At 46.8% G+C, this 24,510-nt stretch overlaps 1 protein-coding gene across 3 annotated transcripts in view; it reads left to right on the top strand.

Moving 5' to 3' along the window:
* The first annotated feature begins 6,038 nt into the window (after window positions 1-6,038).
* The window catches only part of ASTN2 (astrotactin 2), a 1,052,667-nt gene continuing 1,034,195 nt past the window's right edge, over window positions 6,039-24,510 (top strand). For all 3 annotated transcript variants that reach the window (XM_064291547.1, XM_064291548.1, XM_064291551.1), the window contains exon 1: window positions 6,039-6,507. In XM_064291547.1, coding sequence (XP_064147617.1) covers window positions 6,039-6,507 — 469 coding nt within the window. The remainder of the gene's footprint in view (window positions 6,508-24,510) is intronic.

The following is a 24,510-nucleotide window of genomic DNA, read 5'->3' on the forward strand; positions in this document are numbered from 1 at the left end:
GCTCAGAGAGATTAAGAGCCTCAATAAAAATCATCCACCTAATAAGTGGTAAGGAGTCCCTGGGTGGCAAAAACAGTTTAGTGGTTCTAGCCTACCCAGAGGCGCCTTGGAAGACAGGCTGTCAATCTGCTCCCCAAAGGTCATAGCCTTGAAAGCCCTACGGAACAGTGCTACTCTGCACACTTGTGGTCACCGTGAGTCAGAATCTACTCAACAGCAACTAACAAAAACAACAATAAGTGGTAGAGAAAAGAATTTGAACTTAATCACCAGGAGAGGTTTCCGAGTCAAAGAAAGAGACAGCAGTGATAGATATATTTACAGCTCTCTATTTGCGGTTTTTTTTTTTTTTTTAATTTAGGATCCCTCAAAAATAAAAGGAAAAGCTTCAAAATTGACTTTAACCTTGTAATTGCTCCCAAACCAGCTGATGGAGCTGGGCTCTGCATGGGTCAAGATGCTGACGAGTTGGCAGAGCTATGGCTATAAGACAGTAACAGAAAGTGTCTGGAGGAGGGTGGCTGAAGGGAAGGAAAGAAAACAGAATCTGCGGGGTGATGAATGGAGCCAACGTGCTGCAGGGAGAGAGGCAGGATTAAAAAGACAACATGAGTTACAGAGAGGGCAGAGATTGGAGTGCAAGAAAACAAATGGTGGAGATTCATGAGTGCGAAGAGGATTGATGGAAGATTGAGTTTAGACAGAGATGGAGCAGGAGATAGCACTTCCTTTTCCTAAATTGGAGTTTGTTTGTGTTAGAGAGATCATCTTGAGGCTTAAAGAAGAAAGACTTTGTAAAAAGTCACTTGAATCATGGAAAACTGGGAAAAGGAAGGAAGGAAGGAGGGAAGGAGGGAAGGAGGGAAGGTTATAAAAACCACAAAGACCATCTGTGCTTTATTCACTGCATAAGTATCACCATCGCCTAGCTTAGTGCCTGTCTGTGTAAATAGTCAATGAATACATGATCATTCATGGACCAAATACTTATTTTGTGTCTCCTCAATCCCAGTTACTATGCTAGCTTGTGGGCGCAGAGTGGTAAACAAGACACATGTGGTCTTTGATATCTTGAAGCTTACAGTCTTAGTGGGGAAGACACATCAAGCCAGTACATTAATACATAGGCAAATATCAAAACACGTAATGAATGCGATTTAAAAATATAAGGAGATATGAAAGGACATAACAAGGAAAACACAGAGGGGCTAATTTAAATGGGGTAGTTAGGTAAGTAAGGAGTCCCAGTGGCACAAAGGTTAAGTGCTCAGCTACTTTTCCAAGGGAAAAGGACCTGGCAATCTGCTTCCGTAAAGATTACAGCCTAGAAAACCCCATAGGGCAGCTCTACTCTGTCAGATGGGGTCACTTGGAGTGAAAAATTGACTCTACTTCACCTAGTGATGACAAGTTAGGTAAGCAATCTTAGAGAAAGTGCATAATTAGCTAAGGCCCATAGGGGTCGCCATGATTTGGGAGCCATCTCCACAACCGCTAACAACAACAATAGAAAAGCAAAAGGTAGCCAAGTGAAGACTGGAGGGAGAACTCACCAGGCAGAACGAGCCATATGAAGACCCTGTGGCAACAAGAGTTTAAAATATTCCAGGAACAGAAAAGAGACTAGTGTGACTGGAACAGGGAGGGGGTGGGGTGTTGGGAACCCTGTGATACGAAGCTACAGATATCTTACAGGGGTAGAGGTAGCATAGGACTTTTCAGGATCGTCATGGAGTATTAAATGAGACTATGCAAATGAAAACATCCGGCACTCTCTGGAGCACGCATGAGCATGCGTGCGCGCGCGCGCACACACACACACACCCCCCCCCACGTGAGAGCCTAATATGTGCTGAATATTTTCACATGCATGGTCTCATTTAGTCCCCATAATGATCCTGAAAAGTGGGTCCTACTTTCCCCATTTTACAAACGACAAAACAAAAAGTCTCCTGAGAGCATTGTTAATTGATTTGCCCCAGTGGGTAAATACCAAAGATGATATCTAAAGCAATGCCTGTCTGCCTCCCTGGCCCCTGCTTTCCCAGCTACACCAGGCTGCCTTAGTCAGGTTATCCAGAGAGAAAGAATTCTGTAAAACAGAACAGAATATGGAGGAGAGAGAAAGGAAAGAAAAAAAAAAATACAAGATTCTCTAGATAGACAAATATGAAAGATGAAGCAAGAAGAAGCATTTGCTGGGAGAACTAGAAAGAAGTTAGAAAGAATGAAAAGAAATTCCATATCAGTTGAGTCAAGGATAAGGGTACAAGTAGACCCTAGAGGAGAATAAATTAAATAAATTAAATAAATAATGAAATGTAAATAAGTGAGAGACTTAGTGAAGAGGAAACAGAGGGGATGAGGGGGTGAGGGGAGGTGGCCATCAGCCACCGAACAGAGAGATCAGAAGGGAAGTCACAGCATATTGGGAAGGGGTGGGAAAGTATCAGTGCAGGGAGGCAGCATACTATGGAAGATGGGGCAAGGATTCGGGAGTCTGGCAGGCTTACGTTCCACCAATGGTAACTACACGATCAAAGTCAAATTTCTTAACTTCTCTGAGGCTCAGATTCTACATCTATCAAATAGGAATGACAATCTTTATTCCAGATGTTGCATGGATTATACATGAAAACACCTACTATGTGTTAAGTACTATGCAAAATTATTTCTGAAGGTTCAGAACCACTGTAAGGCAAGAATTGTTTTCATCATTCCCTGATATACTACATAAAGTTCTGAAGTCACAGAGTATGTGTTCAGAAAAGTAAGTTTCTGTGGTTATTCCAGATTTGACACTGCCATCTAGATACAGCTGAAACTCCTCAAATGAACATCAAATTCCTTGCCTGCCTTTTCAGCCTTGCCTTCAATCACTCCCTCTCCTCCTTGCTGATGTTCCTCTGTTTCCCTGTATAAGCTTTGCCCTCTTTGACCTCCTTTTCCCTTCCACATTCTGAGCTCTCCACTTGTGCTCACAGGTAGGAGTCTTAGTTGCAAGTAACAGAAACAATTCTGGATAATTCAAGCAGAAGCAGGATTAGTTAAGGTGAAACTAGATTATTGAGACTCTCCAGGAGGGCACAGGATCTAGGCTTAGAGTCCATGAAGTCAAGAGCATCATTTCAAATCACAGCATACAACTGGGCTAGTAGAAATATTGTCGCAGCTGCAGCCAGGCATAAATAAATAGGGCAACTCACACTTCCACACCAGTGATACTGGGCTTCGGGCGCTGCTGCTAGAACTATTTCCTCTGTCAATGAAACATGAATGTAGTTGCCCCAACTGTTGCCACTTTGGTGTCCAAATGAATTCTTCCTGATTCAAGCTTCCTTCCTTGCTTCTGAGGCAGTGAATCTGACTGGTGAAGTCTGAGTTATGTGCCCAAGTTCTAGCTGCACTGGAGCCTCTGAAAGTATCTTGAAATTTCAGCTTCTTTGACAGGAAGTGGGCTGTGCCTCTGTGAGTGAAGCACTCTGATGCAGAAAAGGGATTCAGATGCTGCATTTGCCAAGAATGCCAAATGCCAGCTACACCCTGGAATGCCCACCCACATGCTACTAGTCGTTTATGGCTCACATCCAATACCATCTCCTCTGGGAAGCTTTCTTTGATTTCTCTAAGCACAGGTCTCAAACACTTTATCTAGGAAACACATGTCTGCCTGCCTGCCTGTTGTCTTAGATATTTCTGTGCACCTCTCATGTCCCCTCATGTCATTATAAGCTCTCCAAGGGCAGGAGCTGTGTTTGTCCATCTCCGCATCCCCATATAGTGTCTGGTAGGAGCCCTAGATATTTGTTGGTGAATGAATGAATGAAAGTATTGGTCTCATTCGACAGGCCTTTGTACCAGAGGTCCATGAAGGACTTGCACAGACTCTGCCTTACATAAGGGAGCCCTTTTTTCCTGGTGTGCACTTCTATAAATGGACTATGTCAGCATATTTGAAGAAAGGGGCATAGAGAATCAGAAAGCCCCATTGCAGAGGATAGTGGCGAATTGTAAGGGTACAAAGGAGAGACTGAGGGAGGCAGGGTGACATATTTTGGAGGAGTAAATGAACTGGAGCAGGCACCAGAGAGGCAGGAGGCAGTTTAGAATCAGGACTTGAAAGACCAGATTCCCCCCTCCCCACCCTTGGGTGCACAGATTAGTAAACTGAGACAGGAGAAGCTTACTGTACAAACATCAGAACAGAAACAGACCCAACTGCTCTCATGCAGATACGCCTTTCACAGCATCTTTGACAGGTAGGGTTTTCCAAGGTCACCAAGGACAGTGCAATTTAATGGAAACTGTCAAGGCTTTGGAGCCTGGAGTTCAAATCTCAGCTCTGCCACTCATCAGCTGTGTGACCTTGGAAAGTCCCTTCACTTCCTTGGCCTCTTGGTCTCAGTTTCTCATCTGGAAAATGGGGATCATAACACCTGCCTCATTGAATTATTGAAGATAACATACGTGCACATCTAGCATTTGAAGAATGTTTAATAACCAGTATTATTAAGTTCAAGGTCAAAAACAGATTTTGCCTTTCTTATTTTCAGGTTTTTTTTTTTTTTGCCTTTATACAAAGTCACATAAAAAGTAATGAAAATGTGCCGTGTAGGGGGAAAGGAATTCAAATGAAGGGTTAAAGAGAGAAAGGGGGAAGGAGAGAAGTTAACGCACAGAGGATGCACAAAAGGTACACATCGGCAAGTCAGGCAGAGAGGTGGGAAATGGCTCACAGATTATAGGGAGGAAGCATTTATAAGATTAAAGTCAAGATGAGGAAGAAGGAAATGAGTGGAGAGATGAGAGAGCGGAGAGAGGAAAAATGAGGAAAAGTAGGGGAGAAGGTAAAGGGACAACAAGTCCTGTACGCCCTGAGACGTGACCATTCCCTGGAGGCTCTGAAGTAGGTGGGTCAGAGATGGAATCAGCCCAAGGCCACAGGCTGCCTTGCGTTTGAGGACCGAGGTTTTCAGCTCTTCTTGAATCTAGGAAAAGAAGGAATAGGAGTGAAGAATTGGTGAGCAGACCACCCCTCTGGGAATGGGGCAGAGGACATAAGACGGAGGGGCCCGCGGAAGGGAGGCACAGAGTAGTAGGGCTCTACCTCGCACCCTTTTCAGGAATTTCACACTGAGAGCCCAGCAGCCAAGTAAGAGCAGCTCCAGTCTGGGAGCAGTGATCCAAAATCCAAAAGCGCTTGAGTGGGCTGGCTTTCGGGACAGCAGCTAGGGGGCTAAGCAGCACGGTCCGGGATAGGGTAGAGGGGGTAGAGGGGGTAGAGGGTGGAGTTGGGCACTCGTCTGTCCATTAGCAGTTCGTGCAACCGCGGAGGCCTGGACCCTGGAAAGAGGTGGGGTCCTGGCTGCGGGAGAATGAATGTGTGAGTTGTGGCCCAGTGGTTGGGGAGGGAGCTCTGAAGTCACAGGAGTTATTTCAGGAACTAGAAAAGGGTAGGAGATTGAAGACAGAACTTGTTCTCAGGCCTGAGGGGGTAGAAAGTTAAGTCTAGGCCTTCAGGGGCTCCCCTATTACCAAGAAGGCGTGGCCTCGACCAAGGCAGAGCTAAGGCGTGCCGCCAGGTGCAGCCTCTGGGCTGAGCCAGGGGTGGGGTAAAGCCTTGAGATGAGAGCGCCCCGGGGTAAGGGAAGACGCGAAGGGTTCCCAAGTCTTAGGAATTTGGGGAAGGGTGGTGCGGCTAAAGAACATTTTTGGGGTGGCATTGGGGGATCTTGGGAAAGGGGAGGGGGCGCCTGGGAGTCTCACGAGGCCGGGCGGAGCCTCTGGAACGTACGGGGTCTGTGAGGGAAGCCAGAGAAGGGGAACCAGCGGCGGCGCCCGGGAGGAGGCGCGGGGGGGCGGTCCAGGGCCGATCGGGAGGCGGAGCCCGGAGCTGGGGGCTGCTGGCGAGCGGCTCTCTCTGCTCCTTAGCTCCGGTATCCTGGTTCGCTTCGGCGTCTGCGGTCGCCGCCGCCGCTGTCTCCTCTCCCTCTTCCTTCGCCACCGCTGCCGCCCGTAGCACCGCAGCCCCTCCCGCCATGGCCGCCGCCGGCGCCCGGCGCAGCCCCGGCCCCAGCTCGGGGCTCCGGGGGCGGCCGAGGCTTGGCTTCCACCCGGCGCCGCCGCCGCCGCCGCTTCTGCTGTTGTTCCTGCTCTTGCTATTGCCGCCGCCGCTGTTGGCCGGCGCCACTGCCGCCGCCTCGCGGGAGCCGGACAACCCATGCCGGCTCAAGACCGTCACGGTGTCCACGTTGCCGGCCCTGCGGGAGAGCGACATCGGCTGGAGCGGCGCCCGCGCCGGGGCCGGAGCCGGGGCCGGGGCCGGGGCCGGGGCTGGGGCCGGAGCCGCCGCCGCCGCCGCCGCCGCCGCCGCGTCCCCGGGCTCGGCGGGCTCCGCCGGCACTGCCGCCGAGTCGCGCCTCCTGCTCTTTGTGCGTAACGAGCTGCCGGGGCGCATCGCAGTGCAGGACGACCTGGACAACACGGAGCTGCCCTTCTTCACTCTAGGTAAGGCTGGGTGCCGGCACAAGCAGGATTCCAAGGAACAGTGCGCTCATAAGTGAGGCCGGACGCGTGGGGGCTCCCTGGGGTCCCGACCCCTGCCGCCCTGATCGGGGTTGGGAGAGGGCAGCTGAGGGGCTCTGAGGTCGCACAGGTGGTTGGACAGGCGTGTGGGTCAGGAGGTCCCGGAGAGCGCACGGCGGGAGCCCGGGAGCGTGCCACCCCTCCCGCAGTGGGGAGCTATCAGTCTAGAACTCTCGGTCTTCGTCGACTCTGAGCTCTGCCCGGATCCGTCTCGCAAGTCGGGACCCTGGGATCACTGGGATCTGTCTCCCGCTCCGGAGCCAGGTCAGGGTCCAGCCGCCCATTTCTCCTCCGGACATGGTCACTGGCCGCTCGTGGTTACTGCCCCCTCGATCCCTCCTCTGAGTTGTTGGTCTGCTCTTACCGACAGATTTACCTCAAGAATCAGAGCGAAGTAGCGCCAGGTAGAATCAGCCAGTTGGCGAAAGCTCTATTGTTTGCTTGGGCTGTATGACCTTGGGCAAATCACTTCCAGTCTTTGGGCCTCAGTTTTGGCCGTCTGTGAAATGGGGCTGGGAAAGATTGAATAATTTCTGAGGATTGGGGTTCTGAGCCCGTCTCCACTTTCAGATTCTCCCTCTTCCCTCGTTATCATCTTTCGACTTGCTGTCCCTCTCTCAGCAGACAGCAGGTTTGTCCTCTCAGCTCACTCATTGGGCTAATAATGATAATAACTTAAAGACAGGAGGAAGGAAGAGGAGAGGAAAGGGATGGGGGGCTCAAACGGAAAAGTTAATCAGAAAGTTCGCCAGCAGCTTGCTGCCTGCTGGTTCCCGGCGCGAATCCCGGAGGAGTCGGCCCTTTGGTGGAGCTGTGGGAAGCGCGGCTGATTTCCCACTCGGGTAATTGATAGCTTAATTATCTCGGAGAGCGTTTACAAAAATGCTGTTCCCCCCTAGCTCTCCTGCGCTTGTTGCTCGCTCGCTCGCTCTCCCCTCCCTTTTTGGGGAACGGGGCACGATTGGTTGCCGGAGTCTGGCCAACAACAGCGCTGGGAAGGCGCCGGGGGCTGGCCCGGAGACTCCAGAGCTCTTTATCCCTGGGCCCTTGCCTTCTCTGCATCCAGCTCCGGCATCGCAGGGGAGCGGGCCTTCGAGGTCTGCGCCTTCAGGATGCGGGCCTGAACCTCCGAGGTTAACTCCTTGCCGGCCAGAGAAGCCCCGAAGAGTCGACTCGTGTCCTGGGAGCCCTCATATTTTAAATATATTTTTGTGACTTATCGCCCCCCCTCCACCCCACCCCAGCCATTCTTCCTTCAAGCTGACAGCCTCTCCGGATCTGAGCGAGTGCCGGGCCCTCTCGCAGTCTGAGCTTGAGCCTCCAGGTTTCTGGCCCCTAGGCTCTCCCCAGCTGGTTGTAACCTGAGCGTGTTGGGCTTTCTGGGAGGGCGAGGTGCGAAAGCACGGTGTAGGCTCTCTGGGGACTTCCCGCGGCTGCGCTTCTGGCGTACGACACACACACAAATACACACACACACACCCAAGCATAGACTCGAGCATATATATACGCACACACACACTCAAGATAACGCGTGCACGCGCACACACATACACTCACACACACGCCCACAACCCTTCCCACGTGCGCCTTTGGGAGACCGCATTCCAAGGAAGGGGATAGGAGTGGAGGTGGGGTTTCTTAGGGCGCAGAGCTAACTTCGGGCTCAAGATTTGCACCTACTGCCTCCCCGCGGGGAAGTTTCCCTTCCAAAACACGAAGTATGTCCCTTCACCAGCACTTCCAGTTCCACCCTTCTTCCTCCACCCTCACGATCTCTATTCCCAGACACGCTGAGAGGTCTGGGGCTGGAGTCCCCTTAAATGGCCGTTAAGATGAGGAGGAAGGGCTCCTTGGGAGTAATGTGACTTGGAAGGGAGTACTCCGTTTCCCCTAGGATACGGATGTGGCTAGGTCCAGCCAGCTATTAGGGTCGCCCCCAGAATTCAGGGAACTGACACTAGATGCCTTTTTAAACTTCGGCTTTTAGGAGGAAGAAGTGCCTGGGAACCCTGGGCAATTCGAGTGAGGAGCTGAATGAGGAGCTGGACGTCTTTAGTTCCCCAGGAGCCTTTCATGAGCTTGAGAGTCTCTTAGAGGCGCCCTCCACTTGGAGCCTTCCGCCTTCCCCGAGGCTTGGTGGATGAACCTGGCACTAGGGTCTGCCTGCTTTGGAGTGGTGGGGTGCTGTCCTCTTGGCAGCACTGAACCCTGTGGGTTCCCGCCTCTTCCTTCAACCCCCAGAGCCCTGAACTGGCAGCCCAAAGCGCTCCCGCGGGGGATTTGGCTAGCGAGGTAGTCACCAGATGGCCGGGTATAGCAGGAGCTGTGTAGGGAGACGTGGGCTTTTTATTTGTGTTGGTCTTCGACTGTTTGCATGTAAACACGGAGTGCACAATGAGCTCTGGGAGGGCCAGGCTGGCTAGAAATAAGGGTGGGGGTGGGGGTGAAGCGATGAACCACTTATGGCAATCTCTTTCCCAGAGTCCCAAGCCAGCCTCATCTCATCCCCAGACCTTCTAAGCAGGCTCTCCTAGTGTTTATCTCCAGCAGGATGGGCGGGTCTTTCAAGCTTAGCTTGTCATTTCAAGGGATTTGGAGATGTCAGGTAATAGAGCTGGTCATCCAGTAATTAAAGGCCAACCCTGCCAGTGGTGGGGTGTGTGGAGCCACCGCTAGGGGGTGATGGTGTCTGCCAAAGCCCTGTGGCCATGCTCTGCATATGGGCCCTGAGGTGGTGGTGGCAAAATGTCCCCTAGCATTAAAGGGAGCAAATGAAGTATTAAAAGGTAGAATCGCTGTTTTGTTCTAAGCCCTACTGAGGTACTGCAAGGCAGCTTTGCACATGCCTACCATCCCCATCCACCAAAGTCACCTTCATACTTGGCCCTGCCTCCTGCCCTTCTGCCTTTCTAGTTTGGGTTATCCATTCTGCTATTGGTAATGCCCAGACTAAAAGACTTTTCTTTAAGTCTCTCCCTCTAATATTTTTCCTCTCCCTGTCATATTACAGCTTTCTTTATATAGATGGAAGTTTCCCCCAGAGGTGAAAGATCTCCCAAGTTTCTGTGTCTGGGCCTCTTCAGAATCAGATTATAAGTCAGTGACATTGACAAAGTGAATTTCTGTGAAAGTGGTCAAGGAATAGCAAATAGTTATTGCATTTTTAATGTGATGCTGAGAGCTTTACTCTTGCCTTTTATTATTTAATGCTTATAAAATATATGGAGCGGACACTCCTGTTATTCCCACTTTACAGATTAGAAAGCGTTGTAAGAGATGTCAAGTACCTAGTCCAGGGTCACACTATGAGTAAATGGCAGAGCCTGAACTGGAATCCCAGTCTTCCAGACATCCACATTCTTGGTGATTGGTAAACTGGCACCCTGAGTCAAATAGACATTGAGGGCCTGGTTACATGCATGGATGGCATGGTACTGGGTCCTGTGGGCAGATACAACAATCATCAACAAGCAAGAACCTTCTTCCAAAGGAACTTCAGCTATGTTGGTGAACTGAAGTATGAGAGTTTAAAATTGAGGCATGAGCTAAACGAGCTCGGATGACCCGCCAGCTAAAAGTTCCATGTCTCACGGAATGTCAAAGGACACTCTATTTAATGATGTTCTGACATCAGGGAGAGAAGACATCTCTATAGACTTCACAGTGACAGGAAGTCTTCCCGGACAGGCAGAATCTGAGCTAGACCTTGACGGATAGGTTGGTTTTTTAATGAACAAAGAGAAGGGAAGTTGAATGCTAAAATGCAGCTTGGGAACTTGTTCTTGGTAAGCGTCTGGAGATCTCAGTTCTGGCTCACTGTGACCTTGAACAAGTCATTCATCTCCTAGAGCTTGTGTTCTTTGTGCTGTAATATGAGTGGCTCGATGAGCCCTAAAATAATCCTTTGTTGTGAAGATTCTATGAACTTGTAGTGTCCTGGCCCACTCCATGACTCTGACTAGCTTCTCTTCTCCCTGTCTGTATCCCTGGCCTGTAACATCGGGGTGTGGGAAGGACTGATGGTAAAGAAAGCATTTGAACAGAAGCAACTGTCAGCACAGGGTTTCTGAGGTGAACCTGCATGCTGCTCAGTCCTCATCTTACCTATCCCTAGGCAACCCCAGAGTCAGCTTGTAGATTAAGCTTTCATGCCCACAGGTAGGGAAATGTCATCCTTCTCCCCTCTGCTTGATAGTAGCCAAGCCTAACTGTTTACTGTCAGCCTTGATTCAGCAAAAAAGGGAAGAGATAAAATTGAGTAAGCACTCATTGTCTTAAAATTTCTTAGTAAATTGCTTTGTTATGTAAATCAGACAGGTGACAGAGTATGCTCACTGTCTGTGGGAGGGAAATGTGAAGAAGGAAAAACCATCTAGTAGGAGCCTTGGTGGCACAGTGGTTAAGCTCACAGCTGCTAACTGAAAAGGTCAGCGGTTCAAACCCACCAGCCTCTCCGTGGGAGAAAGATGTGACAGTCTGATTCCATAAAGATTTACAGCCTTGGAAACCCTATGGGACAGTCCTACTCTGTCCTATAAGTTGGAATTAATGTTAATGGTTTTTTATTCTTTTTTTTTTTTTTTTTGGTAGTGTGTCTTTAAATGCACCCATGCATAAGTCTGGTAGTGACCTGAAGGTCTGTCACTGAAAGGATTCTCTCTGCAGGAAGCTGATTGGCTGGGTGGAAGAGAAAGTCTGAAATGCCAATGAGGTGGGTTCAACGCCAAATCAAAAAATGAAATCCGTTGCTATCGCTATCACGTCGATCCTAACTCATAGTGACCCTGTAGAACAGAGTAGAACTGCCCCATAGGGTTTCCAAGGCTATAATCTTTATGGAAGCAGACTGTTACATCTTTTTCCTGGGGAGCAGCTGGTTGGTTCCAACTGCCAACCTTTTTCCATTAGCAGCTGAGCGCTTAACCACTGCACCACCAGGGCTCCTAGGGTTCAACACCAGACCAAAGAAACCTGTTGCTGTTGAGTTAATTCTGACTCATAGAGACCCTCAAGGATAGAGTAGAACAACCGCATAGGGTTTCCAGCGAGAGGCTGGTGGATTTGAACTGTCTGTCTTTGGGTTAGCTGACGAACTCTTAACCACTGTGCCACTAGGGCTCCTGAATTCAACACAGGATCCTTCAAATACAGATAAAAATGGATCCCCAAAAAGGAAAGCTGTTGGGAGGAGTGAAGAGCCAGGGGCCAGGTCAGAAGGGTTGCTGAAGCCAGGGAGTTCAGCCTAGGAAAAGCAGTCCATGAAGAGCTGCAAGAACTCCCTTCAAATGTCAACATTGAATAAGGAACATACTTTTTTTTTTTTTCTGTCTGGCTCTAGGGAATGTTCAAAGGGTACAAACGCTAAGGAGAGGGGGCTCAGCCCCACCCCCAGGTATGTCCTCATGGAGCTGTCTAACCACCAAATGTGCTGATCCCTGATGGTGGTGGTATCCTCATCAGAGGTAGCGTTTAAGCAGAGACTAGAACGTTATTTAGATGGCATTTGCAGAAAGGATTCAAACACTGAGAGACATTTGGGCTATATGGCCTTTTTGGTTTCTGGTTTGATTCTCAAGTTTGATGCCCTTTATTTGGAGGAAGGAAACATGGTCATGGATAGTTGTAAGCTGTGTTTTCCGTAGGGATTTCAGAGCACAGAATGCTCATTAGTTCAATTCCAGTGTTCTTTCCTGTATGTATGAGAGATACCAGGATGGAGAAGAGGGAAAATCTGATGTCTTAAAACAAAGCTAGGTTTAACAAATGTGTTATCTCCTCCTTTGGAGCACCAGGACTCTTATCACTAAATGAGACATTTGGGTAACACTCAACCTTCAAGGCCCCATCCTGAAGAGGGGGCCTTTATAGTGCCCCAGAAACATGAACCATGTTTCTGGGACATTATAAATAAGGGTGCCAGGCTAGGGCTGTTCAGTGATCTTTGATCTGAGACTTTTTCCCCTTCCCACTCACTTCCTATACTCTACCTCCCCCTCCTCCCCTTTCCCAGCTCATATCTGGTGAAGCCTACTTAATGCTCATCAGGCTAGAGAGAAATGCGTTGTCTGCCCTCAGAAAGCACCCTTGTTGTTGAGAGAGTAATCGGGTAGGAAGAGAGGATTCCTTTCTGCTGTTAGAGAGGCTTAATTTTGGTCAAGGCTAACCAGAGTTGCTGTTTATGGGGGTCAGTGAGGCCAGCTGAGACAGCATGACTCTGCAAGCTTTGATGCCACCCAGAGATTGCTCATTTTCCTGAACTGGGCTCTCAGATCACAGGATCATTCTACAATTTTAATTTACAGTGAGTTCAGCTTCTCACCCCCTTCCTTTGTTGTAAACTAGGCTGTGCTGCCTTAGGGTGGTATGAGCCCGTGTGCTGCGGGGAGAGAAGGATGGAATCTGACAGTGAACTCTTTGGGTGAAGTCATGAAGTCATCTGCTTTGGTGGACTCTGAGCACCACAGACTCTTGTAGCTCATTGGATCTGCCCCCTCCATATTGTATGGAAATACTGAGACCCAGACAAGGGAGAAACCTACCCAAGACCACACAGTTCAGACTTCAACCCAGTCGTCTTGAATCCTTCCTCATCCCTCTTTCCGTTTAACACTGGACCTCTCATACACGTATCAGCATTTGCAACTTGATTGAACATTATAAAGTGCACAGCTCTCTCCTCTTTCCCCTGCAAAAAAAAAAAAATAAGGAGAAAAATCTCCCTAGGGAAATTGAATTTGTTCCCTTGCCTGAGTATTCAGCTGGCTGGCTCCAGTCTCTCCTGCACACCTGGGTTGATGGGGTTTGTTCTGGGCGGGGGAGGAAGCCTCGTTACCTTTCCTTTAGCTGCTTTTGGGGGTGGGCAGAAGAATCCTGCTCTTTTCCAGGGAAGGAAAGAAAGAGTCCGGTTTAACCTTGGGGTACAGCAGCATTAGGGAGATGCTTCCTTTACAAAGCTGATGCTTTCCCAAGTTCTCATACTGACCAGCTAGTGGCAACAGAAGATTAACTATAGCAAGAGAGAGCTGGCTTCTCCCTTCCAACGGAGCTTGCAGCTTCTCTGCCTGGGAAGGAGGCAGGCGGCAGTGCTTGGCGGGGCTTGCTGTATTCTCCAGCACTAGCCCTCTCCTCCCACTGACGTTTCTCTGCTGCCTTTAGTTCTTTTGGACAACAGCCCCAAGGAAAACCTCTCTTTTGATTGGGGTTGAGGGGAATGATGACTGTATACAATGTAAGATTCAGGATTAGAATATTTTTAGCTCTCTAACAGGCACGCTAGAACATGCCAGCAGCCCAGTCTATAAGTCAAAAATTGACAAGCGTGTTGTATGTTATAAACTGCCAGGGTAACCAAGGAGCCCTGGTGCACAATGGTTAAAGCGGTAGGCTGCTAACCCAAAGGCTGGTGGTTTGAACCCACCAGCCGCACTGTAGGAGAAAGAGATGGCAGTTTGCTTCTGTCAAGATTTATAGCCTTCAAAACCCAATGGGGCTGTTCTTCTGTGTCCCATAGTGTCACTGTGAGTTGACTCAACTGCAATGGGGAGATGGTGTGTGCAAAGCACCTAGCACAGTATCTGGCAGTCAATTTGTGCTCCTGCCTGTTAGCCACCTGGAATCCTTTATTTGGAAAGAGGTGGAGGTATGAATAAATAATGAGTGTGAATTCCCTTCCCCTTCCCCCTCTTTCCACTCCCACATGCTATGCTTATTCCTCCCCATCACCCCACCCCTCCAGCAAGACACAAAAGGATGAAATTGAACATTGATCTCTGCTAGTTAGTTCTCCAGGAGCTGGGGGAAGGGGAGAATTCCGGGGTTGTCTGAGGACAGTTGGGACAGAGGCGCTCTTAGACTGCCTCTAAGGCAGGTGGGTGTTGGGGGAGGCAGGCGGGACCGAATTCTCTCCCTTCTGGTGGTGGCTGGCTGACAAAGCCTTACTCTCAGGCACCCAGGGAAGTCACGAGTGGCTTTGCAAGCAGCCGAAAAAGGAAGGAACATTTCCATTAGCAGAATCAGCAGTAAGGAGATTTCCAGTCACAGTAATCACTGCATTTGGGGGAATCATTTCAGTGGTGACTGTGGGCGGAGAAGGAAAGGGGGCGGGGCGGAAAGGAAAGGCACAGACGACGTCTGGTCTGCTTGCACTGAGCTGACTGGCAGCTCCAGGGAGAACCAGGTGCCAGATGCTGCAGTGTGACTGTTCAGGAATAGGCCTGGACCTCCTGGTTCCCTCCAAATGGACAGAGCGGCGTTCTAAATGGTCCCCATGGGAGACTGCACACTTACTCTGTGCTGTCTCTGCGCTGATTACCTAGATTACTCTTGTGCAAGACTTTCAGAGCCAGGAGCAACTTTGTAGTCTCCTGGGATTTGTAGGTGGGAGAGCTCCCACATTATTTAGCCCCGTTTTTTTTTTCCTAAAGTTAGCTATTCATCAGAGTCACCTTAGAGCCCAAGACCTGCTGAGGCATCCGGGAGAGGCCTGGGAATCTGTACTTGTAGCAAGCACACCTAGTCCTTGGTATCTCCCTGGAGGACCTCTGTGAAGTGGCCCCTCCTACCTCTTCAGCCTGGGTTCCTTACATCCCTTCTCTCACGCGAGGCTCCAGCCTCATGGATGACTTGCAGATCTCCAAGGACATCTTGCACATTCCCACCCCAGGGACAGGAGCGCTGTTCTCTCCGCTTAAAATGCTATCCCCCTGTGCGTGGTTCACCTGGCCAACTGCATGACTTGGCTCAGGTATTACCTCTTCTCTTCCTCCTCACCCCAGGCTTAGGTTCCCCCCCCCCCCCCCCGAATGCCCATACCCTGCTGGTAGGCTTAGCCAGGTTTAGCAAATAAAAACAAAGGATGCCTTGTTGAACTTGAATTTCAAAAAAACAACGAATACTTATTTAGTATAAGTATGCTCCATGCAATATTTGGGACAAACTGGTGCTAAAATTATTCATTGCTTTTTTTTTTTTTTTTTATCTGAAGTCCACATTTTAATGGACAAACAATTTTACCTGGCCGCCTGCAGCGGCCCTGTACTTCTCTCTGTCCTGGCAGGGATCACGTTACTAAGTGTGGATTTTCCCTAAACCTGCTCTGCTCACATTTCCCCCATCTCAGGAAATCCAGCTATCACTTAACCAGTTACCCAAGGCAACAAGTCATCCTTGGTACTTCTTTCCCTTGCCTCTCACTTCCTTTTGGTTAGCAAACCCTGTTGATTTTACTTCTAAAATGACTTTCAAAATTTTTTGCTACTCACCTCATTCTGAGCCACCATCCTTTCCCACCTGGACTACTGACCAGCCTCCTAACTGGTCATCTGGATGCCTCTATGTCCCCCCATCCATTCTCTATCCCATGGGCCCCATAGGCCAAATCTAGCCTGTGCCTGTTTTTGTACGGGCCATAAACTAAGATTTTTTTTACATTTTTAAATAGCTGGAAAAAAAATCAAAAGAATAATAATATTTTATGACATGAAATTTATATGAAATTCAAATTTCAGCTTCCATAAATGAAGGCTTATTGGAATACAGGCACTTTCATTTGCATATTGTCCATGGCTGCTTTCGAAGACTTGAGTAGTTGTCACAGAGAGGATCTGGCCCGCAAAGCTTAAAATATTTACTATTTGGCCCATTACAGAAAGTTTGCCAACCCCTGCTCTATGCAGTAGCCAGAGTGATCTTTTCCAAAAGGCAAATTAGATTTTGCTACTCCCATGTTTAAAACTGTCAGTTGATTCTCACTGCTTTTAGGATAAAATTCTAATTCCTTTTCAGGCTCTACAAGATCTTAAATAATCTGCCTTCTACTCCGAGTTTATCTTCCACTTCTTTTCCCCTTGCTTACTCTGCCATACTGGGTTTCTTTTTTTCTCTCTCATTTTTTTTTTTTTTTTAATACTCCGAGTCCTTGCTTTCCCGAGTACTTTTCACTTTACACTTTCTGTTCCCCCTGCCTACAGTGCCTTTCCCTTAGCGCTATGCATGACCAACCCCTTCTAATCTTTTAAATCGCAGCTCAAATATCACCTCGTGTATAAAGTTTCCCCTGACCAAAGTAGTGCCCTTGCAACCTGCCACCCCCTGTAGGTTTCTGTCCCATTGTTTTTAGAATCTTTGTAAGCATTTATCTGAAAGCTCCTTGGAGGTAGGGACTGTGTCTTGTTCATCTTTTTGCTCCCTGGACTATATATAGTGCAGAGCACAGCACACAGTAGGTAAATCCTGACAAAATGAATGAAATGAAGGAAGCTTGGGCAGGGGTGTGAATATATCCACCTCATTCTATTGTCATGTTTGTTAGGACATTCTTAGGAGGATTCCAAGAGTTTGTAAAGTTTGTAAACTATGTGGAGCTGTGTTTTGCACTTAGTGAGAACTACCTATTGTTGTTGTCCTTAGCTGCTGTTGAGCTGGCCTCTGACTCATAGCAACACCATGCACAACAGGATCTCAGACCTTTGTAATCCATAAGATTTTCATTGGCTGGTTTTTTGGAAGTAGATCACCAGGTCTTTCTTCCTAGTTTTAGTCTGGAAGCTCTGCTGAACCCTGTTTAACATTATAGCAGCGTACAAGCCTCCACTGACAGATGAGTGGTGGCTCTGCCTGGGGTGCATTGGCCAGGAATGGAACATGGGTCTTCCACATGGAAGGCAAGAATTCTACCACAAAGTCACACCTGCCTCCTAAAACCAAACCAGGTGCCGTCAAGTCATTTCTGACTCATCGTGCCCCCATGCGTGTCAGGGTAGAACTGTGTTCCATAGGGTTTTCGATAACTGATTTTTCAGAAGTAGATCACCAAGCCTTTTTTCCAAGTCATCTCTGGGTGGACTTGAACCTCTGACGTTTTGATTAGCAGCTGAGTACGTTAACCATCTGTACCACTCAAGGACTCCAAAAGCACATAACAAACCTGTTGCCATCGAGTCGATTCCGACTCGTAGCGACCCTATAGGGCAGAGTAGAACTGCCCCATACAGTTTCCAAGGAGTGCCTGGTGGATTCAAACTGCCAGCCTTTTGGTTTGCAGCCATAGATCTTAACCACAATGCCACCAGAGTTTCCAAAATCACATCCCCCGCCCCCCCCCCCCCGCCCTTGACTCTATTCTGACGTATAGCGACCCTACAGGACAGACTAGAACTGCCCCATGGGGTGTATGTTAAATAAAAATAAACAGGGCTGTACCTTAACCCCTAGTACCAGCCAGCACTCTTCACTTCCACCTTTTTTGTAGTATGAAGGAAGAAGAGAGTTTAGGGCAATTCAGAGGAAGACCTGTGAGTAAAGACCTCTTGGAATGCAAGGGGCAGGGTGATATGGTGGAAAGGACTGGGACCTAAGAGGTCTTGGGTTTTGGTTCCAGTTATGCTGTGTGCCTGTGTGCCAGTCCCTTCTTCTTTTTTTTCTTTCTCCCATCTCTAAAGCGATGATACTAAGCAAGTGATCAGCAAGGCTCCTCTTGACCTCCTAGCTCAGCAGGAGCCCAGGAAGGAAAGAAAGGCTCTCTCACCTAGCTTCTGAGCTGGAAGCTGCAGCTGGATAAAGCCGATTCCCTCCTCTCCTTCCTCCCTCTCCGCATCCTTCCTGGGGCCTCTGAAGATTAAACTCTCAGCTCTGAACCCATGTGCAACTCTGAGTTTTCAAGCCCAGTCTCACACTAATTTGTTAGGGAACCTTCTTCAGTTACTTCTTTCTTCTCTATTCTCCCCCAGGGAGGGAGACTGAAGAAGGTGACCGCCCAACGTAACCAATTACCTGTCTGCCAATAGCAGGACTCCTACTGTCCCTCCCACCTTTCTTTTCCTCTCTTCCTTTTTATTCTCCTGGCCTCTCTAAATCACCTCTCCAAACCACAGAGGCTTCTGGGACATTGTCCCCAGTCACCTGCTGCCCTGTTGGCGGCTAGGAAACAGAAGACTCCCTTCCTCTAACAGGGACAGCAGGCTGAAAGTCTGGTGATGAGAAAGGGCAGCTGCAAAGCTTGGAAAACCACACAGGTTTTACAAGTCATACAAAACTGTTCTGGATTTGGAGGCAAATGCCTTGGATTCTAGTCCTGGTTCCACCATTGACTAGCTGTGTGGCCCCAAATAAATGACAGTCTTTGGTCTTCGGTTCTTGGTTAATCCAGTTAAGATTAAGTGAATATTGTCAGAGCTAGCTCTCCTTCAGGAAGCTGGTGGAGACTGGAGAAACCTTCTAGTCTTATTCACTGCCGGAACCCCAGGTGCCAAGAGCTATGCCCAGTACATAATACCAAACAAATAACCAAAAAAGCCCAAACTCCTTGCCGTCGAGTTGATTCCGACTCTATAGAATAGAGTAGAACTACCCCACAGGGTTTCCAGGGAGCGGCTGGTAGACTGAAAACGCCAACCTTTTGGTTAGCCGCCTTAGCTCACCATAGCTCTCAGCCAGTACGTAATAGGTACTCAATGAATATTTGTTGAATGAATAAAGGAAGGAAGGAGGGAAGGGATGGAAAATATGTGGTGTTCATACTATTACTCTATTGCTATGTATCCATGACAGACGTTGCTAATCAATCACTTAATCATAGCCTCTGATTCCTTCTCAATGCAATGCTTTCATCAGTCACTACTAATCAATTGGGGTTGGCATGGGAGATGAATTCTATTCACAGTCACTAGAGTAAACAACTTCACCTGAAAAACCTTGCCCTCCTTGTTTAGATTCTTCCATAGCAGACCCTGTGCTGCATCCCTGGGGGCACAGACATGCAAGCAGCTCAGAGTCTATTGGGATAATAGCATTTGCACTGTTGGGTTTAAAAAAGTCCTTTACATGGGTATTTTTAGTATTCCCATATTACAGGTGAAGAAATGGCCATTCAGAGAGATCAAGTCCATTGCACAAGGTCACATAGTAAATGGGATTAGCTGTATTTATTTTTTAAAAGGAAACTTTGTATCACAAATGGAAAACAGGAATAACTCGTTGTAAATAGAATCCAGCTTGTGAAAGTAAGTATATAACCATTAAAGTAAAAATAAATTATTCATGTGACACTTAAATTCATCTTTCATCTCACAGTTTGGGAAACATTGATGTAGCCCAACCATGGATACAAAGATATTCCTCTGAAATTTAAATTTCACCCACTTGTGAGATTTTCTTGAATGTATTCATTTTTAAATGTCTTTCCTGATTCGTAACTTAATATCCAGCTTGACTATCCCTTCCCTACTTCTGAGATGACTTCCCTGACTCCCCCAAGAAGAATTATCCCCCCAAGAAACTTTGTATTTTAAATGCAGTCAGTGCTTTCATGGAAATAATTGATTGTTAATTGTTTGTCTCTCTCATCAGTCTGTAAGCTTTCTAAGTTAAATACCATGTCTCTTTAATACCTGTAACTCCTGCAGCTAGTGAATGCATGTTTATTGAATTTTTCATTTTAATTTTTTTTAATTTTAACAAAAGGAATACAAGCTTGCTGTCACAAATTCAAACAATAAAGAAATATTATGAAAGAAAGAGTGAAAACTCTGTTCTCCACGCAGTCTCACTCTCCATAGGTGACCGTGATGAACAGTTTGCTGGTAGCTGAAGGGGAAGAATAAATGCACTAATGGCCACCTTTGCTGAGGCAACAGAGGGGCAGTGACTTGTCCAAGGTCACCTGGCAAGTTTGTTCTGGGCAGCTCAGGGATATAAATGAAATAGCCTTTCTACTAAGGGCATTGGTTTTTCAAACTGGACCTTCTGGGAGGTCAGGGGAGTGTGAATTGCTCTGGGCTTCCATTAGAGAGACCCTCCACTTTTTTTTTTTTTTTTTTTTTAACAATACTGAAGCTCCATTTTCATTTGAAAAAAGACTCCACAGCTTAAAAAAAAAAAAACAAAAAAAACTTTTAGGAGCACTGTACTGTGCCTACCCCGTAGCACGATCCTTCATGGCCCATATATTGGAAAGAAGATGGTTAATGTTTCTGCCATAATATTTTATGGAGGTAGTGTGGTTGGAGAAAGCTCACTGGCCATCTTATGACTGATATTTAGTCAGGTTTAAAAAGCCACCATGCACATGATCCCCAGAACGCACTTCCAGACTTTCTCCAGGCCTCGTGGAGTTTTTTTTTTTTCCTTACTGCCCCCTACTTGATTCCTGTAAATATCTATATCTGTATAGATATATAAAACCAAAACCAAACCCATAGCTGTCGAGTTGATTCTGACTCATGGCGACCTTATAGGATAGAGTAAAACTGCCCCATAGAATTTCCAAGGAGCACCTGGTGAATTTAAATTGCCAACCTTTTGGTTAGCAGATATAGCTAGCTCTTAAGCACTAGGTCACCAGGGTTTCCTATTCGTGTATATATATATATATATATATGTATATACATACACATACATATATATGTAAGTATGTATGTATATGTATAAAATATATAACATATACATACATGTGCAAACAGGTTCTGTTGTGTCGATTCTGACTCATGGCGACCCCATGTGTGTCAGAGTAGAACTGTGCTCCGTGGGGTTTTCAGTGGCTGATTTTTCTGAAGTAGATTACTAGGCCCTTCTTCAGAGGTGCCTCTGGGTGGCCTTGAACTGCCAACTTTTTAACAGTTGACAGTGTTAACCATTTCCATCATCCAGGATTTATTTTTTTATATATGTACATGTAAGTATGTATGTGTGTGTATCTGCGTATACACACACATTAAACACACACATATATGTACACACATATACATATATACATACATACAGATATGTACATTAGAGAGAGAATATGATAATGATTCTTAGGTCTGGAGAACTAAGAAGAAACTGAACCCAGCAAGGGAGAAACAATTATCAAAAGGAGTCGGGGGCAGGTGTCTCTTTCTTTCTGGCTCTGTATTTGACGTGATTGATAAAGCAGTCCTTCTCTTCTCCTTCCTTAAACTTCTCACTTGACTGGGGAGATGGATTGATGTTCAGAGAAGGGCTACCTGGCTTTGTTTGAGTTCCTCACCTTTAAACCATAGTTTCTGAAGCCATTTGGAATGGCAGTTGGTTAGTTAATAGAAAAAGTCTATTAAAGCAGGGAATCATAAAAAATAAGATACACCTTAAACATTACATTTAAACTTAAAACATATAAATGTACATACGTTTGCCAACTGTTTGATGTATGCCCAAGGCCCCATTTTTGAGTCTGGGGCAGCTGATTGGAGTTCCATGCCATCTTTCTTGTATAAACCACACTCATAATGCACCAAATAGGATTTCCAACATTGACTTCATTAAAGAGGACTGAGAACCTAAAGACTCTTGCCAAGTAATTTTTCTAGGGTTTTATGATTCCTTTCTAAATTTTTATAGTGTCATACCTGACCCAACTCCAGAGCAATATTTAAGTGACTTCCTTTGTTTTTATGGTTAAATCAACTTAGTTGTCATAGAAACTGCTTTCTTTTGGCACTCGTAAAATTTTAATTTGCATAATATTTCATTAAATTTTGTAATGATGAGAAATACAACTGGCATAAACAGGTTTGGGAAACACACTGACTCTCTGCAAAAATAGACTTAACTGGTGGTGAAATACTAAGGCCTGCTAGAGAGGAAGTACCTTACTAGCCATGAGCATTATTTGTGAGCTACAGGGTATTTTACAGACATAACGTAAAGCATGGATAATCTGGCAGCCAGTGAAGGGGAGGCCAGCTAACAGCTTTTATGTATAGTTGTTTTCAGGTTGGCATTAAATTGTAGAAAATTTAGTGGTTGAGCTTTAGATATCATCTTACCCCAAACTCTGATTTAAAGAGGAGAAACTGAATCCCAGAGATGAGTTAGGGACTGACTAGAGTTTGAATTCAAATCACTGGACTCCAGGAGTACACGCCACCTCCTAGACTGCACAGCAATTGCTACTGATACCTTTTTGCTTTTGGGTAGCCTTCTAAAGTAGGCACAAAATTATGGATTGATTTCTGTGCCCAGAAAGATATGTTGAAGTCCTAGCTCCCTGTACCTATGAATGTGACCTTATTTGGAAATAGTGCCTTTGAAGGCGTTATCAGTTAAATTAACATGAGGTCTGTCTTAGTTATCTAGTGCTGCTATAACAGAAATAACCACAAGTGGATAGCTTTAACAAACAGAAGTTTATTCTCTCACAGTCTAGGAGGCTAGAAGTCCGAATTCAGGGCACCAACTCCCAGGGAAGGCTTTCTCTGTCAGTTCTAGGAGAAGGTCCTTGTCATTGATCTTCCCCTGGTCTAGGAGCTTCTCAGCACAGGAACCCTGGGTCCAAAGGATGCACTGCACTCTTGGTGCTTCTTTCTTGGTGATGTGAGGTCCCTCTCCTCTCTCCTGGATTCTCTCTTTTGCATCTCAAAAGAGATAGACTGAAGATACAACCTAATCCTGTAGGTTGAGTCCTGCCTCATTAACGTAACTGCCTCTAATCTTGCCTCATTAACGTCAAAGAGGTTAGGATTTATACACATAGGATAATCACATGAGGTCACAAAATGGTGGACCACCACACAATACTGGGAATCATGGCCTAGCCAGGTTGACACACATTTTGGGGGAATACAATTCAATCCTTAACAAGGTCATACCAGAATTAAAAAACAAAACAAATAAAACATTGCCGTCAAGTCAATTCCGACTCATAGCGACGCTATGGAACAGAGTAGAACTGTCTCATATAGTTTCTAAGGAGCCGCTGGTGGATTCAAACTGCCGATCTTTTGGTTGGCAGCTGTAGTTTGCCGTAGCTCTTAACTGCTGTGCCACCACGGCTCCATACCAGAATAAGGTGGGTCCAAATCCAGTATGCCAGTCGCCATGAGTTGGCTCTAACTCTTGGCAACCCCATGTAATTTTGGGGTAGAACTGTGCTCCATAGGGTTTTCAGTGGCTGATTTTTCTGAAGTATATTGCCAGGCCTGTCTTTCAAGGTGCCTCTGTGTGGACTTGAAACTCCCAACATTTCAGTTAGCAGCCAGCACATTAATCATTTGTACCATTCGGGGTCTTTCAAGCCAATATGAGTGGTATCCTTTTAAAAGAGGATAAGAAGCACAGAGAGACAGGCAGAGTAAGGACAGCCATGTGAAGATGCCAAGGAATGCCTGGAGCTACCGGAAGCTAAGAGAGACAAGAAAAGATCTCCTAGAGACTTTAGAGGGGCATGCCCAGCCAACACACTGATTTGGACTTCTAGTCTCAGAACTGTGAGACAATAATTTTTATTCTCATAAGCCACTGAGTTTATGCTGTTTTATCAGTGCCTAAAACAAATAAAGAAATAAACCCACTGCCATTGAGTCTGTTCTGTCTCATAGTGTCCCCATAGGACAGAGCAGGACTGCCCCATAGGGTTTCCAAGGCTGTAATCTTTACAGAAGCAGACTGCCACATCTTTCTCCTGCAGACCAGCTGGTGGTTTTGAATCATGGACCTTTTGGTTAGCAGCTGAGTGCTTTAACCACTGTGCCACCAGGGCTTTGTTTTTACTGCAGAAGCCCTAGGAAACTAATTGTTGTTGTTAGTTGCTATCAAATCAATTCTGACTCATGGTGACCCCATGTGTGCAGAGTAGAACTGCCCCATAAGCTTTTCAAGGTTGCGACCTTTTGGAAACAGATCACCAGGCTTGTCTTCTGAGGCACCTGTGAGTGAGTTAGAACTGCCAACCTTTCGGCTAGTAGTCAAGCACTTAACCCCTGTTTTGGAAACAAGGAAACTGAGGTTCAAATGGTGAAGTGACCTGTCACCACATACGTGGCAGGTTAAAGCTACAGTTAAATTTCCAAATCACTCTGATTTTCTGAAAACCATCACAGATATCTCTTTGCTTACAAGTAGGACTTCAGTATGTATTTGACCACATCACCAGTATGTTATAACCACATCTTATTTTTTCCACGTTGTGGG

Source organism: Loxodonta africana, chromosome 9 (genome assembly GCF_030014295.1).
Source record: "Loxodonta africana isolate mLoxAfr1 chromosome 9, mLoxAfr1.hap2, whole genome shotgun sequence".
NCBI lineage: Eukaryota > Metazoa > Chordata > Mammalia > Proboscidea > Elephantidae > Loxodonta > Loxodonta africana.